We start from the raw sequence: 17,221 nt of genomic DNA, 5'->3' as shown, positions 1-17,221 counted from the left end.
ACATAAAAGGCATTAGTGGAGAGCACGCAATGCAATTACGTCATGAACGTTCTGAATGGAATGTATTGTTCGGTTTTGCTCTAGAGTCAACGTGTCCATGTCTAACATGCAAGTCTTCAGCACCGTATTCAACTGCTCGGCAAATTCAACGATGAACCGGACACGACGGTGTACTCTTTGGTGAGTCTGACTCATAGAAGAAACAAGAAAGCGCGACAGCGATGTTGGACACTCGAGATACATCCTCGTCCACTTTTACCTTTTTCTGCAAGAATAGATGCCTGCATAGTTTTCCTGCATGGTGTTTTTTTGTTTGTTTTTCACGTCTGGCTGTTTATAAAACACCGTTTAGAAATTACGAGAAGAATTAAAGCAGGCGTTTCTCAGAGGCAAAATTACACTTTAAGGTCAAATTTATCCCGTGAACGTAGGTAAAGCCAACGTTTAATATTTCTGAAAATTCGTGCCTTAAACTTTTAAGATTCTGCAAGAAAACTAAATTCATAATTGTGTAAAATAATATCGGATGGGGTGTTTAAAGTGGATGACGCTCCATCAGACAACCTAATGAATTCCTTGTTAGGTTACAAACATTTTAAGCTGATAAGAACAGAGGTTTTGCAGAAACGTTTCGGGAGATTTCCTTGTTCTCATCCGGATATCTGATTGTTGTTCGTTCCTTTTTATCGGAAGTCTCGTCTCTAAATTTTACTCGTGTGGTGTGAGTGTGCTGTTGTGTGTTCGAAGTCTTCCAGCGCGTTACAGCTGTGGTCCACCCAAGTGCGAGCCCCTCACTTTGCAGCCACATGTCTGGAATAGACTTCGCGTGAAGCAGCGATGGTGTCGCTGACCACAGCTTCTTGAAGGCGCAAGTAGCTTTTGCTACAGAGCGTCTTCATCACTTTATCGTTGTTTGGGTCCCAAGAGCCGAGCGCTCAAACAGCGATTGCCTCGATGCTAACCCGCTGGAATTTTCGCAGCAGGTATTGGCGCACGGGTTCGTACTTGGCGACCTTATACTCCCGTGCCGCATCGAAAGCAGTTCTGCGATTGTCAAAAAGGGTAACCCGCCGCGGTGGTTCAGTGGTTAGGGCGCTCGACCACTGATCCGGAGTTCCTGCGTTCGAACCCGACCGCGGCGGCTGCGTTTTTGTGGAAAATAAAACGCTAAGGCGCCCGTGTGCTGTGCGATGTCAGTGCACGTTTAGGATCCCCAGGTGGTCGAAATTATTCCGGAGCCCTCCACTACGGCACCTTTTCCATTATTTCTTCTTTAATTTCCTCCTTTATCCCTTCCCTTACGGCACGGTTCAGGTGTCCAACGATAGATGAGACAGATACTGCGCCATTTCGTTTCTCCAAAAACCAATTATTTATATTTATGTCATCCGCCACGGTAGCTCAGTGGTTAAGGCGCTCGACTACTGATCCGTAATTCCCGGGTTCGAACCCGACCGCGGCGGCTGCGTTTTTATGGAGGAAAAACGCCAAGGCGCACGTGTGCTGTGCGATGTCAGTGCACGTTAAATATCCCCAGGTGGCCAAAATTATTCCGGAGCCCTCCACTACGGCATCTTTCTCTTCCTTTCTTCTTTCACTCCCTCCTTTATTCCTTCCAGTACGGCGCGGTTCAGGTTTCCAACGATATATGAGACAGATACTGCGCCATTTCGTTTCCCCAAAAATCCAATTATTATTATTATTATTATATTTATGTCAAAAGAGGCATGTGACGTCAATGACAATCATGACTCCCCTCGCGCCAGAGCGAGGTCTGGCTTGAGGTTAGTCGTTCCCACGGGACGACTCTCGTGGGTAATTGTGAATCGCATCCCAGCCGCTGCTTTCAGCCGGTTCACGATTTTGTTGTGCTGGGCGGTGTAAGCAGCACTCTGACGCATGCAGTGGCAGAGCACGTGGGGGAGGGTTTCCTTGCTGTGCCCGCACGCTCTTCACCGCTGGTCGCTTGCACGCACCCACGGCCTGGCCCCGTTGAGTGGCAGGAGGTTCAACCTTGCCCTGTGAAGAAAGCGTCAGTCACAGAAACGGGTGAAAAGACCGGAAAGCACGAAGTGACTGCTGCCTGGATCGGCGGCTATGCACTCCATCACTTTCCTCTGGTTGGGTTTCTGTTGGAGAGAGTGATTTCGTGCGGCCGTCACGATCGAGCGCAGGTTCTTCACGAACTTCGTTCGGTGCTTCGGCGCCAGGGTCACGTCGGCACAGGTGATGCGGGGCCCATCTTCCTGCATTTCCTACGTAACCTTGAAACGCCGGGACGCCTTTCGCGCCTCCGTCCATATGAACTTCAGCTGCGTGGCCCGCGCCCTAAAGTCTCCCTCCGTCTCCACGCTGAGGTAGGCTGCGACGTCCGCCTCGGTCACTTCTCGGCCTAGTGTTTTGCTGGTGACCTCGGTGACTGCTCGCTTCGCCAGGTCTCGATCCTCTGCGTCGGGAGAAGGAAGGAGCTTAAAAGCGCTGTCGATGCGGCAGACGTCGCTGAGCTACGCTGCTAGGAGAATTCCCGCCGTGCCTGCTGCTGCGCTGCCGTAGATGTAGTCGTTGGTGGCACCCGCTGGAAGGTAGAGAGTGCGTTTAATTAGTGGTCGCAGGGCTTCGTTGAAGCTCTCCCACTCGGCCTTCCCCAACAGCCCGCCCCGCATGGAGAAGTTGAGCGCTGGGTACAGGAATGTTTCTACAGCGTCCAACCTCTCTGCCACGGAGCGAGCATTGAGGTCAGCAGGCGGTGGCCTACGGTGATGGCGTCGTCGACTGTTGCAGTATCCGGGAAAACGCTGAATCTGACGGCACGTCCTAGAAAAGATTGCGATTCAAAGTCATTAATGGTTGGTATGGCTGTTCTGTTGGTTGTATGGCTGTTCCGCTGGCGAATTCCGGCGAAGATATCGATGGACTGCGTCGCTCCTTCCTTTGCCACGATGCGGGTGGTGTTGTCAAGGTACAGGTCGGCGAAGATGGCGCAGAAGTCGTCTCCGGCGACGGCTCCTCGCAGGGTGTTCATGGCGGCGTTGTGGGCGACGGAGCCAAAGGCGTTGGCGAAGTCCAGGAAAGCCACGCAGTGCTCCCCACGGCCGCCACGCCCCGCGTCAAGGCGCTCCTGCAGCACGAAAGTGTGTTCGAACACGCCGCCGTGCGGCAGGAACCCCTTTTGGCAGCGCGAGAGGGACTCGTGCTCTCTGAACCAACGCTGCAGCCTCGATGCTAGGCAACCGGCATACAGCTTTGCGATCGTCGAGCCGAGGGCGAAGGGGCGCCAGTTGCTTATGTCTTGCTCTGGTCCCTTCTTGTGTATCAGGATCGTCCGAGACTCCTTCCATTCTAGGGGCGCTCTCCTGAACATGATGCCGGTGTTGAAGACTGCGGTCAGGATCTTGGCTTCCTGGTCTGTGGATCTCCAGTGCTGGTAGGTGATTCGGTCGTTCCCGGGTGCGCTGTTCACGCACTTGCGGAGCTTCCGGAGGACTTCTTCTGTGAATTCGTCGAGGGGGAATTCCGCCGGCTCGATAAAGCTGGTCTTGTTGAGCAGGATGGTCGTGTCAACTTCCTTGGGTCCCCACGTCGCCTTAAAATGGTATTGTATGTCTTGCAGTGGGACCGGACAGAGCGAAGATTCGCCTTCCACGATCAGGCCTACTGCTCGGCGGCGATTCCTACGGTAGAGTGTCTGGATCTGCTGAGTGTTTTCGGGGTTGACCGGTTGACGCGGCTTACCCCCGGCTGGAGCCGGCGGCAGGCTTACCTCCTTCGCAACCTCCGCGATGGCCTCCTGCAACACTGAAAGGAATTCATCCCAACCCTCGTCAGAAACAGGCTCCCGCAGCAAACGCCGCAGGCGCCTGGGGTGCTCGGCGAGAACTCCGTTGTCCTCAGTCAGGTTTTCCAGGGGGTCGGTGTTCGCTTCGTCCCCGGCACCGTCATTGTCGTCAGTGCGCGTTGCCGCAGGGTCGGTGGTTTCTTCATCTTCGTGGCCGCCGTCGTCCTCTTCTTGTTGCTGTGTTGGGCCCCCCTCTTGGTCCGAGGGAGTTTGGATCGGCGATTCTTCCCGGGCGGATGCATCACGCTGCCTGGAGATGATGACGTCAGGCTCCAGTGCTGACGGGGCGATGTGCGTTGCTGGTGCAGGGCTCGGTCGCTCGTCGTCGGCTTAATAAGTTACCTGGGGAAAGAGAATGTGTTAGTGACAGCGACGAGGGCTGGCTGCTCGGTGGAGGCGAGTTGTGGGCTGCGTTTCCGGCAGGGTAGTCCTCAGACGGTGGCGGCGAGCGGCGCGTCCTCCGGCGAGTCGCTGACGACGGCCCGGGACGGGGCGGCAGAGCCTCAGACGCAGCTTTCCTGCGGTGCCACGAGTGGTGATTGTGCAATCGCTTCTTTGTGGTAAAAGTCATTGCAAATTCAGAGCACTTGTAGCAATGCTCCATAGGCTCGGTCTCCTCGAACCTCCCTCCGTGCACAGTAGGTCAGCGGCCGGCATCCTTCTTGCACAGGGTGCAGAAGTATTCGACGCGATCGACGCGCACGCCATGGTCGCTTTCAGGTGTCGAATGAGGGACTGCTGCCTGTACGTCCACGTGGCCGAGGCATACGCGGTAGCGCATCCCTTCTCGGTGCATCGGAACGTGCGCGCCAGCGGAAAACACACAGTGAGCGTCCTTCCCTCAAGGCGCGGCTGCGATCCGGGTCGACTTGGGCTGGAGGTGGTGCTTGACGCTGGCGACGCCATCCTGTGAAAACAAGAACGAGCGGCTGCGTTTTTATGGAGGAAAAACGCTAAGGCGCCCGTGTGCTCTGCGATGTCAGTGCACGTTAAAGATCCCCAGGTGGTCGAAATTATTCCGGAGCCCTCCACTACGGCACCTCTTTCTTCCTTTCTTCTTTCACTCCCTCCTTTATCCCTTCTCTTAAGGCGCGGTTCAGGTGTCCAACTATATATGAGACAGGTACTGCGCCATTTCCTTTCCCTAAAAATCAATTATTATTATTAGAAAAGCAGCCAGGGCGTTGTTACAGCGTCTATACTTCGTCTCACAAGATGTTTGCAGCACTACGGAAGGTAGAGCTCTCTCGTCCAATCAGGGCTGCAGAAACGCAGAAAATAGTCCCTCAAATATTTGAGGAGTGTATGACTATTAATCAAAACAATAAGCATTGCAACTAAAAACATGATTTGGACAGGTATATTTAAATGGTAGGGAGTGTTTCAACCACTGGTGAAATTACCAGACAAAGCCCGCACGGACACAGCTCTGCGGAGGCCTGCTGCGAGGTAGTGATGCGTCGCCACTTTCCAACATGGCGTCGGACGAGTCTGTTGTGTCTCCTGTGCGCTCTACACCGACAGGGCGCTGTTTCCCCAAGCAGGCGAAGCAGGTGGCTTTAAATGTTCTTGAAGCGCTTCGCGTCGAGTGCGGGGGCAGTTGGAGTACAAATGCGCTCATCAAGAGGACGGCAAAACTCACGCAGGTGAGCGAGCGAACGCTTTACAAGTGGACAACGGAGACGTTGAACGCGGGCCGAGTGTTGTCACCGAAGAAGCGTGCTGGCGGAAGAGGCCGCGAGCGGACGAAGAAGCTGGACGATTTTGACCTGAGCGTGTTGCGAAGGGTGGTACACACCTTTTTCCAGAGAGCGGAAATTCCAACTATCGCGAAGGTGGTTGCGCATTTCGAAAGGACGAAACGCTACCGACCGTGTCCGCAGCGACAATGCAGAGGATGTTGAAGAAACTTGGCTTCCGATATAAGAAGCGCTCTCGGAATGCGATGTTAATCGAAGTTACGCACATTGTGCAGTGTCGCCGCCGGTACCTGCGCCAGATAGCGGAGCTGCGACGCCAGGGTAGGCCTATTTTCTTCACCGACGAAACGTGGGTTAACGCCGGCCACACGCGAAGTCGAGTGTGGACTGACTGCACCATCCAATCTGCACACCAAGCGCATCGATCCGGACTGTCGACTGGTCTACAAAACCCCAGTGGCAAAGGTGGCAGGCTTATTGTGACGCATTGCGGTAGTGAGCAAGGTTTTGTCGAAGGCGCAGCGGAAGTTTTCCGAGCGAAGAAAAATTCGGGCGATTACCACGAGGAAATGAACGGGGAACACTACGAAAACTGGTTCTCCAGGAGACTTCTCCCACTACTACCACCCGGCAGCGTTATAGTGATGGACAACGCGCCATATCATTCTGTGAAGCAGGGTAAAGTGCCGCGGATGAGTAGCCTCAAAAAGGACATACAGGCTTGGCTGTCCGGAAAAGGTGTCGCGTGGAGCAGCGGCATGGTGAAGGCCGAGCTCATGCAGCTTGTCAGCAATGTGAACACAGGTGGGGAGCAATACCGTGTCGACTGCATTGCTAAAGCTGCTGGCCATCTCGTTGTGCGCCTGCCACCGTACCACTGCCAACTGAACCCGATAGAGCTTGTCTGGAGCGACGTCAAGGGTTTCGTGGCCAGCCAAAACAAGACGTTTAAGCTCCAAGACGTCGAGCCTCTGGTTTGGCAAGGCATCACGCAAGTGACTGTTGAGAAATGGAAGAATTAGGTGCAGCATATTATCAGTGAGGAAGATGTGATGAGAAAACTGGACCACATCATCGACGATGTTGTTGACCAGGGACCGGCCATTGTTGTCAACCTGGAGGACGACACAACCAGCAGTGCTGAATTCAGTTGTTATGAGGACGATGAGATGATCGAACCCGTTTAACGTGCGTTGCCTCTCGCGCAGCACATGGGCTTGTTTTGCATTTCGCCACCATCGACACTCGGCTGCCTCGGCACGCTGGAGTAAATAAATTTATATGCACATGACCCGATTACTGAAATTTACTGCGACGCGACAACAGAGGAACTGATGAGAACAGTACCCTGGTTGTCTCGCATATATCGGTGGACACCCGAACCGCGCAGTAAAGGAAGGGATAAAGGAGGGAGGGAAAGAAGAAAGACAATATCTCGGTGGCCACCCGAACCGCATCGTAAAGGAAGAGATAAAGGAGGGAAAGAAGCGAGAGAAAACTGAAAATTGAAAGTTGGATTTTGAGGAAAGGCGCGGCGCTGCGCGGTGGAACACCTGTGGCTCGGTGCTACTATAAATAGAGGTAGAAAGAAGCCACCTGGACATCAGGTGGATCGAGCCACAGGCGCGTAGGAACACACTAATGTAGTGCGCGCCATCCTGATAGGACGAGAGAGCTGTACCTTTCGTAGTGCTGCAAACATCTTCTGAGACGGAGTATAGATAGCGTTCACCAGCGCCACTCTCGTCCATAGGGGCGGACGTTGTAAGTACTGTATTACCGCAGATGTCACTTGAAATGTGATCGAATGGTCAGGATGGACGCTCTATGATATCTCTTTTCTCACAGTTACATCCTAGATATAACTCGCCGCGGATATTTCTCTCTCGCTCCCTAGTGACTACTGTGCATGCGCCACTAGAAGAACCTAGCCACAGGTGTTCCACCGCTGCGCAGCGCCGCGCCTTTCCTCAAGATCCAACTTTAAATTTTCAATTTTCTCTTTCCTTTCTCTCCCTCTTTTATCCCTTCCTTTACGGCACGGTTCGGGTGTCCACTGAGATATGTGAGATGGTTACTGTGCCATTTCGTTTCCTCAAAAGCCAAACGAAACAAGGGAGCTGATGGCGTTCATAGAGTTTATTGGCGTTGACATCTTTGCAAAGGCCGTTAATTTTCACGAAAGGAGAGGCGTACAACCGGCTCTGTGGGTCAGTGGAAATAATAATAATATTAATTGGGTTTTTGGTGAAAGGAAATGGCGGAGTATATGTCTCATATAACGTTGGACACCTGTATCGTGCCTTAAGGGAATGGATAAAAGAGAGAGTGAAGAAGAAATGATGAGAGAGGTGCTGTAGTGGAGGGCTCAGGAATACTTTCGACCACCTGGTGATCTTTAACGTGCACTGACAACGCACAGCACAAGGGCGCCTTAGCGTTTAGCCTCCATAAAAACGCATCTGCCGCAGTCGGTTTCGAACCCGGGAGCTCCGGATCAGTAGCCGAGTGCCCTAATCACTGAGCCACCGCGGCGGGTGTTAATGAAAACCTCAATCTCCCTTTTATGTATGTGGCATTGGTGTCCAACTGCAAAAGCCTGCTTTGATTGCGTTCCACACACTGGACAGGCAGCGCGCCTTCCTTGCCACCCAGAGAGGTGGGATGCATTTAATGGTTGATCGCGGGAGGTTGATCACCAAATGAGCGCTGCGGCCTAGCTATTACTGCAATGCCGCATGTCAGCCACAAGGCTGTCAGCTCTAATGCATTGAGTCTACATCTCTCTCACCACCGACACATGTCTCAAAGCACGAATGAGGCGTCCGCATATCCAGAGAGCCAGTTATGCGCCCTTCCTTTCCTCAAAGCCACTGGTGTCTAGAACACGAACGCCAATGAACACAGTGAACGCCGACATCTTTTGCTTTGTATTTCCTAGATTAGCTAAGCGAATCTAATCCACATTAGTTTTTTTATATATATATATATATTTGCGCTTTGCGTCCATGTATTCTAGCCGTTATGGAGAGCAGAAGAGGCAACAACGATAAAATGAAGCGAGGAAGAGACAATGCTCTCAAGAGACGCTAGAAGAACGCGCCGCACGACTCGATAAGCGTCGGAAGAAAGATTCGGCTAGAAGTCGTGCCACGTCCCGGAGTCACTCCTAAACTGCGGAAGAGACCGGTTTGAGTTCTCGAGAGCGTCGGATTGAGATGCTGAGTAGACGACGTGCTGAGGAAACAAAACTTTCGCAATCCAACTCGGATTAACCAGAGCTAAACCACAGCCAGTCCTTTTTATTCAGTGAGTGCGCGTGGGTTTTCAGTGGGTCCCATAGATGCCGCCACCGAATACGCTGGTTAGCGGTTAAGCGCAGGCTCTGCTCACGTGCGTTTATACTCCGGCGTAACGAGCGCGCGCGCTGCATGGCGACGTCACGTCGGCCAAAGCGAGACCCTCTATACTCCAACTGTGCTTGACCGCCGAAGCATTCGGCGGCTTCGGCGAACTCTGACCGCACAGGCGGAGAATAGGAGCACGTCTATATTTCGTGCCAGTGCGCCAGACGCCGCCAGCCCAGGCAGACCAGTTCGGCTCCGCGGCGAGGCGCGCGTTGTGGCGTCATGTGCCGCCTCGGAGCCCCGCAACGGCTTTCGCGCAAGTTCGCGGCCAGTAAAGCTTTGGCTTTAATCTCCCTGTAGACCTCTTTAATCAAAAGCACGAAAGAAGGTAGGAAACAGAAAGCGTTCAGTGTGCCGTCAATATTCATGCTCTAAAAAGTCGAACGCCTTCACTTCATCGAGGGAAGGAAGACGACCCTGCGTGGCCTGCCGTATAGTATACTGTAGGATACTTCGCGTTACGGAGGATAATCTATGCGTACTTCACGACCCGTGATGGGGCAAACCTGGTGGCAGGAAATGAGGGACGGTAGGAGAGACCGTAGACGGCGAACGAGTAATTTTGCTTATGATTAGTAATCTGAATTTAGTAAGGTGATCGGGCGCCAATCTGGCGTACATGTCGACAAAGGAGACATTTTAGTAATAAGGACAATGCGGCCTCTGTAAAATAATTCAGGAAAGACAGGCTAAGTGAAGCAGATTTTTAACGCATCCGAGAAGATGGGGCCTACAATATTCCAGAATTAGTAAATAGAATTCCTTGGTCCAGGCGTTGCGCCTCGCTTCGTGGAGTCCAACGACTTCTTGATTTCGACTGTTGTTGGCAGAGCCATATGGCCATCGTGAAGTTCGACGGCGACCTGCGGCAAGCCAGCAAAAAAATTGGTGTGCGGAAACGTCATGTCTTTAAATGTCTTTAAATTTTAGAGCCTGGCTGTATGGTATTCCTGTTTTGCCATGTTTTACTTGCCCCGCCGCGGTGGCTCAGTGGTTAGGGCGCTCGACTACTGATCCGGAGTTCCCGTGCTCGAACCCGATCGCGGCTGCTGCGTTTTTATGGAGGAAAAACGCTATGGCGCCCGTGTGCTGTGCGATGTCAGTGCACGTTAAAGATCCCCAGGTGGTCGAAATTATTCCGGAGCCCTCCACTACGGCACCTCCTTCTTCCTTTCTTCTTTCACTCCTTCTCTTATCCCTTCCCTAACGGCGCGGTTCAGGTGTCCAGCGATATATGAGACAGATACTGCGTTAGTTTCTTTCCCCAAAAACCAATTATTATTATTATTATTATTTTATGTTTTACTTGGCTACTCTCAAAATGCATGTATTGGTGCTTGTCTGTGGGCTTTCTAAACACTTAGGTGACAAGCTCGTTTTTCGAGACCTGAAGTTGGACGTCCAAAAACTGATCATGGAGGTTGAGCAGGAGTGGGAAAACGAGATGCTTTTTGTGCATTATTGAAGTTAGTGATGATTTGAGTAGCTCTTCTTCACCATGGCACAATATAAGAAGTATGTCATCATAAACCTCCTATAAAAAAGAGGCCAGATGAGGCAGCTGTTAAAGAATCACGTTTCGAGAATGCCCATGAATATATTAGCATAATTAGGACCTACTTTATTGCCCATTGATGTGTCACAAATTTGTGCATAGTGGCCGCCATCACATTAAAAGTTATTCATTTCCAGCGCCAAATGCAGCAGCGTTTCAAGAGTAGTGACGTCGATTAGGGTTTCAACTTGGGAATTTCTGTAAGCGTTAACGACTGCCCTGATCCTATCCGAGTGGTGTATCACGACACAACGTCGAGGGTAACGAGTATGCTGTTTTCTGAAATGAACAGATCAATTATGTCAGAAATGAATTGAGTTGTGTTTTGACAAACCAGGGACCAATTTGGCGGTATTGCTCTGATTAAGCTGTCTACAAAACTGGAAATTCTTTCTGATGTTGTTCCTATTCCAGAAATAATTGGTCGTCCCGGATTATTTTTTAAATGTATTTTTCCAGAACACAGAACCTCCCGGGGATGGGTGACAACAGTAGCAAAGGCTTGGAGATTTTATCAGTTATTTTGTTACCCTTTACGAGGTCTTTGAGAGTGGTTTGGAACACTTGTTTGAAATTCGAGGTTTGGTCAGAGGCTACGTGTTTATAGAAAGATTTGTTGCTTAACTGCCGTTGTGCTCATTTTTGCAGTCTTGGGTACTGATCGCGACAATTGCACCGCTTTTTTTGTGGGCTTTATAACTATGCCGGAACGTGTGGCGAGAGATTTTAAAGCAATTTCTTCTTTGTGCGAAAGATTTTTCTGCAGTATGAGCGCCTTTTGTAATCCGACAAGATGTCGTTGTGCACAGCCTTTATGTAGAGATTGAGATAATTATCTCGCTGTGGAGGAGTGCAGTCCATAGACGATGGCAGAGATGGCCCAGCGTTTCTGCTCTCAGATTTATTATCATAGTACTCTCGAAGCCTTAGGCGACGGACAAAATTATCCAAGTTTTTATAAAACTGGAGCTCATTTATGTTTCCGTTGCTGGGGCAAAAGCTCAGGCCTTTCGATAAGACACTTTGCTCTTTGTTGGAGAGGTTTGCACCCGAAAGATTAATTATAGAAGTACTCCCGGTTGTTCGCTTACCAACATAAGCACTTTCATTGTCAACAGAATCTTCGGGTATGTTTATTATTTCTGGACTCTCGGAAGGAATAATAATATCATCACGCCTGAGTTTGGTATCTTTGGCAAATAATAGGCGTAGAAGCTTCTCAGAGCGTCCCCTCATGCGGATTGGGCTCCACACCCAGACTTGTTCGCCGGGCAGGTAACGCACACTTCGGTGCCGGAGGTTGTATCGCTGAGCGTCGCGAACTTGCTGGTCCCGGATGCGCTGTCGAGCGAGTTGGCGGGCGGCCTCAGCGTAACGAACAAATTGGGCAGCACCCATAACAGAGGGGGTAGCGCTAGCTGGAAGCAGCACTGCATCCAGCATGGTTGTGGCTTCGCGACCATGTACTAAACGAAATGGAGTGAAGCGTGTCGTTTCCTGGACCGCAGTATTATAAGCAAAGGTGACGTAAGGGAGTATGGCGTCCCAGTTCCGGTGGTCCGCGTCGACATACATAGAAATCATGTCGGCGATCGTCTTGTTGAGCCGTTCGGTGAGGCCGTTCGTTTGAGGGTGGTAAGCGGTTGTTTTGCGGTGACTGGTGCCGCTTAGGCGCATAACCTCCTGCGTAAGGGCCGAGGTGAACGCTGTTCCCCTGTCAGATAAAATGATGGTGGGTTGCACCGTGACGAAGCACAATGTTTTCAATGAAAAAGTTCGCAATTTCGTCAGCAGTACCACGCGGAAAACCTTTAGTCTTACAGTATCGGCTGAGGTAGTCGGTGGCGACCACAATGTAGCGGTGACCCAGAGAGGACTCCGGAATTGGGCCGAGTATGTCCATGCCAACTTGGTGGAAGGGAACCTGAGGCGGATCAATAAGCTGGAGTAGGCCGGCTGGCTTAGTCGGTGGCGTCTTGCGACGTTGGCTCTTGCGGCAAGTTCTTACGTAACGTTTCACAACTGCAGCAACCCTTAGCCAGTAGTATTTTTGCCGTATTCGTGCCAAAGTTCGAAAAAAACCCAGGTGACCAGAAGATGGATCATCATGGCTCGCCTGCAAGACTTCGTCGGGAAGGGCCGTAGGCACGACGAGTAGATAGACAGCTTCCGTTGGACTGTAGTTTTTCTTATATAGGACGCCGTCACGTAAACGTCCCTTTGGTGTTGAATGCGGATGGACGTGGAGATGGCACCAAGAAAAACAGAATCGTCGTCGGTGTCAGCTCGGTTGTTCTCGATAGGAGCACGAGACAAACAGTCGGCATCACTGTGTTTCCTAACAGACTTATAGACGATGGTGACATCGATTTCCTGAAGTAGAAGGCTCCAGCGTGCAAGCTGTCCCGAGGGATCTTTCAGGTTCGCCAGCCACCACAGCGAGTGGTGGTCGCTGACGACCCTGAAAGGGCGGTCATATAGGTTCGGGCTAAATTTTGTTAGTGCCCACTCAATGGCCAGGCATTCTTTTTCGGTGGTGGAATAGTTCGCCTCAGATCGTAACAAGGTGCGGCTCGCGTATGCGATTACGCGTTCGAGACCATCCTGCCACTGCAGAAGGACCGCACCGAGGCCGATGTTGCTGGCGTCTGTGTGTAGTTCAGTGTCGGCTGACTCGTCGAAGTGTCCAAGGATGGGCGTACTTTGGAGACGAGTGCAGAGATCTTCAAAGGCTTGCTGTTGCTCCAGGCCCCAGAATAATGGTTCGGAATCTTTCATGAGTCGCGTGAGGGGCTCAGCGATCTGGGAGTTCTGCACAAAACGCCGATAATAGGCGAAGGGACCCAGACACCGGCGCACGCTTCGCTTATCGGTGGGCACAGGAAAAGCAGCCACGGCGGCCGTCTTATCGGGGCCGGGGCTAACCCCTTTAGCGCTCACTATGTGGCCCAGAAACATCAACTCTTCGAAAGCGAAGTGACACTTTTCGGGCTTCAGGGAAAGACCGGCTGACCGAATTGCTTCGAACACAGCGCGCAGGCGTCTCAGGTGCTCTTCGAACGTGTCAGAAAAGATGACAATGTCATCCAAGTACACGAGACCGGACTGCCATTTGAGATCGGCAAGAACGGTGTCCATCATCCTCTGGAAGGTTGCAGGAGCCGAGCACAGGCCGAAAGAGAGCACCCGAAATTCGTACAGACCGTCCGGTGTAATAAAGGCAGTCTTTTCTCGGTCGCGTTCGTCCACCTCGATTTGCCAATAGCTGCTTCGTAAATCTAGCGATGAGAAGTACTTGGCGTGGCGCAGCCGGTCCAGGGAGTCATCAATACGCGGGAGCGGATAAACATCCTTTTTAGTGACTTTGTTTAAACGTCTGTAATCAACGCAGAACCGTAGGCTTCCATCTTTCTTTGCCACTAGAACAACAGGCGACGCCCACGGGCTTGTCGATGGCTGTATCACGTCGTCCTTGAGCATTTCTTGAACTTGGCGGCGAATGGTATCGCGCTCCTTCGAAGAGATGCGGTAGGGCGGCTGACATAACGGCCGTTGGTTGGCGTCAACTATAATTCGGTGCTTTGTGAGCGGTGTCTGCCTAACCTTGGGGGGTAGAGGCAAAGCAGTCGCAGAAAGACTGACCGCCGTATTCACAAACAACCCTCCACTCGACGCTGCGCCTCCACTCCTGGGAGTGGAGGAGAGCGCTCATCCTCGGCCCGAGGAGCAGTCGCGCTTCTTGAACACACCTCGGACATTCCTCCATCGAGGAGCTGGCCGAGTTGCCTTCCTCCACTCCAGTGCTTTCGAGGACGAGAAAGAAACTGCTGGTGTTGAGAGTATTGTAAATTCGTGCAAACAGAACACCACCTAATTGATAATATAGAAATCCTTTTGTCTATTTTAGCGGTAAACTGCAAGGTAAAAACAAATAAACTGCATATTTTTTGTTTTTCTATAAAAAAACGTGTACTTTTAGAAGAAATAACCAGTTTTCTTTACCTGTCTGGCAACCGCAGCAGTCGCAGCTGCCCGGCGCGGCATTTTTGTTACGGTCCCTCTTCCCTTTTTCCCCTTGCTCGCCGCGTGTTTCTCGTCTGTTGTGCTCCCGACTCGCTTCGTGCAGCTTTGTTGCAGTGTTTGTGCCTGCGCGTGTTCGACTGTTCGTGTGTGTTTAGGTGTTTTTGTATCTGCCCTTCCTTTTTTTTTGCGTGTACAATGTTCGACCATGATGAGGTATCGGACTTCGATACGACACCGTCGGCATCTGCTTCGGACGCTTCCCAGCGCGCCAAGAAACGGCCCGCAGTTCCGCGGTTCATTTTCACCGCAGATGAACGCCTCGTGTTAAGAAACATAATGGCGAAGTATCGGGACGTTGTCGAAAACAAGCGAACAGACAACACCTCGAAAAAGGCAAAGGACGAAGCCTGGGCTCAACTTTGCGAAGAGTATAATAGCTTGGCCGGCACACGCACTGTGTGTGTAGCACAGTTACGGAAACTGTGGGACAATATGAAGTGCCGCTGGAAGAAGAAGTCCGAAGAAAATAGGGAAATCTTTCGGACAGGTGAGCGAAACAGTTTTGCATTCAAAAACTGTCCCATACATTTTCCTGCATGTTCGCACGTTTCATCTCCAGGCATCATCTTAATCCTAACAATTTGACGTTATTTCTTACTAATGCGAAAAAATTATATGGTTACGTCACCTCAGCAAAACGTGTCCGCAAATTCTGCCCGCGCGATTATGTCGTTCTGTGGAGATAAATATGCAAAAGTTTGAGTTAGGCAGTGTGCGAGTAGATCTTGAAATGGGAAAAGTTTTTTGTATAATTGTATTACTTAATTAAGTTGAAATTATGAAAATAAATGCTGTCTTTGAAGCAGGTTTTGTGTGACTGATTCGATGAAAAACGATGTAAATGCACGAGAAGGCTTACTTAGTATAAAAAACTGAAGTTAAAAAATGAAAACAAGTAATAAAAAACAAAAAGAAAAATTAACTGAAATAAAAACAATTTCTAGTAACGAAAACAAAATAAAAAGTTAAAATAACGGAGGGAGAAACAGAGGAAAGGGAAAGGCTTTCGAATTTCCGCTCATAAGCAGATGTATGTGCAATCTTCTAATTTTTCTTAATGTGAAAAATCTTCGAACTACTTTTGAGCAATACATTGCTGGTTTGTGCTGTTCTGGTTAGCTTTTTTTTTTTCATGCATTGCATGCTGCGTACAAAATACACCTCACTTCAGTGTGTTTCACTGCACGGATGGTGCTGTGGGAGATGCACAATTAAGAATTTTGGTGCAGGTGGTGGTACTCTCGAATGCCGGCCAATGAGTCCGGCTACGGAACTGGTTGGCGCAGTTGCTGACCATATGGCAACAAGACTGCCAAACCCATTTGACAGTGACGGAGCCCACGTCGGCGAGGCAGTGCTGTCCCTGCCACCTGCTGCACTATTAGAGGCCATGGTGAACGGCAACGAAACAAGCCAAGGTGACTTTTCCAGTAAATAAGGCTGCCCTCTTTAAATACTAGTTACAACTGTCACGGTTAGTTTTCCTCGTGCATCAAGTCCAAAACCTGCGCCTGGGCTGAGAAAGACTTTGTCGGGGAGGGCTATGGATTAATTTCAACTGCAAGGGATTCTTTAGCGCCCGCATTACATGCCGCATGCCGCATTATACGGGCATTTACACATCTCGCACCTATCGATATGTGGCCGCAGCATCCCTGATTCAATCCGCAACTGGTGCTCAGCGATCGAGCGGCACTGCAGCAGACGTTAGTTATTTCCTTCTCGTTGTATGTGCATGTGCTCAAGCAAGCGGGGCCACATATTTATTAGTACTTCTTGACGGGCTCCTACTGGGTACATTTTTCATGACGTCACATATATGTTGATAAGTTTATTTTTAGATGTCTACAATAGTCGTGACCATGTAAAGGATGTTTTTGGTTCTCTGTTATGGTCTGAATAGCCTCTATTCATGGTCTTATTTGTTCTTTGCGTGTCATATCACAGTAGTCTGTATGTAAGCATAAGAGTCCACGAATTTTGTCACAGCATTGCAGAGTTCTCATGAAGGCATTGTATGTATGCACATGTTTTTGCAGATGATGTTCCTGCACAGTCACCATTGCTGAACAGCCGACCCATAAACGAGGATGAACTTCCTGTTCAGGAAGAGTGCCTCAACGCAAGCAGACGAACAGTGGTCGTGCCAAATCAGAGCTCATCTGAAGGCATCCCACCAACACAAACTGCTCGCACGAGGGCAGGTGGCCCCCGTGTTGCTGCGGTAGAGCGGACGCTGGCTCCTGAAGTAGCCGCCAGAATTACGGCTATTGAAGCTGAGGAGCGGCGCAAGGAAGAGTTGCACCAACTCGATGTGCAACTCCGCAGGAGCCAGCTGGCCGAGCAGCGGCTAAAAGTCAAAATGCAGCTCAAGCTGCTTTCTCTCGACATTCAAATTCGGAAAAAGCAGTTAGAAGCAATGCAGCGCTAAATGGAAAAATAAAATTTAGTTGCACATATTTGTCTGGGAACACTTCTGTGTATAATTACAAACACTGTCGTCATTTTGATGCAGTCGTAAAGTATATGCTCATTCCTTCAGTTTCTTAAAAACAATGTTCTTTATTTAACACACTGCACATGTATAAACAGCACAAAGAAATATAATATGGAAAAGATCAATCAGTAAAAAAGGGAGGTA

The 17,221-nt window shown here is 50.4% G+C and overlaps 1 protein-coding gene and 1 pseudogene across 1 annotated transcript; one reads left to right on the top strand and one right to left on the bottom strand.

Annotated features, from left to right (window-relative positions):
- Positions 1-791: 791 nt before the first annotated feature.
- On the bottom strand, positions 792-4,406 carry LOC144120299 (uncharacterized; annotated as a pseudogene).
- Positions 4,407-14,715: 10,309 nt separating this feature from the next.
- On the top strand, positions 14,716-17,011 carry LOC144120298 (uncharacterized). The gene is made up of 3 exons (XM_077652688.1): positions 14,716-15,067; positions 15,810-15,998; positions 16,620-17,011. The coding sequence occupies exons 1-3, from the start codon at positions 14,716-14,718 to the stop codon at positions 17,009-17,011; spliced, it is 933 nt and encodes a 310-aa protein (XP_077508814.1).
- Positions 17,012-17,221: the final 210 nt, after the last annotated feature.

Source organism: Amblyomma americanum, chromosome 2 (assembly GCF_052857255.1).
Source record: "Amblyomma americanum isolate KBUSLIRL-KWMA chromosome 2, ASM5285725v1, whole genome shotgun sequence".
NCBI lineage: Eukaryota > Metazoa > Arthropoda > Arachnida > Ixodida > Ixodidae > Amblyomma > Amblyomma americanum.
This window is presented reverse-complemented; position numbering and strand designations above follow the sequence as displayed.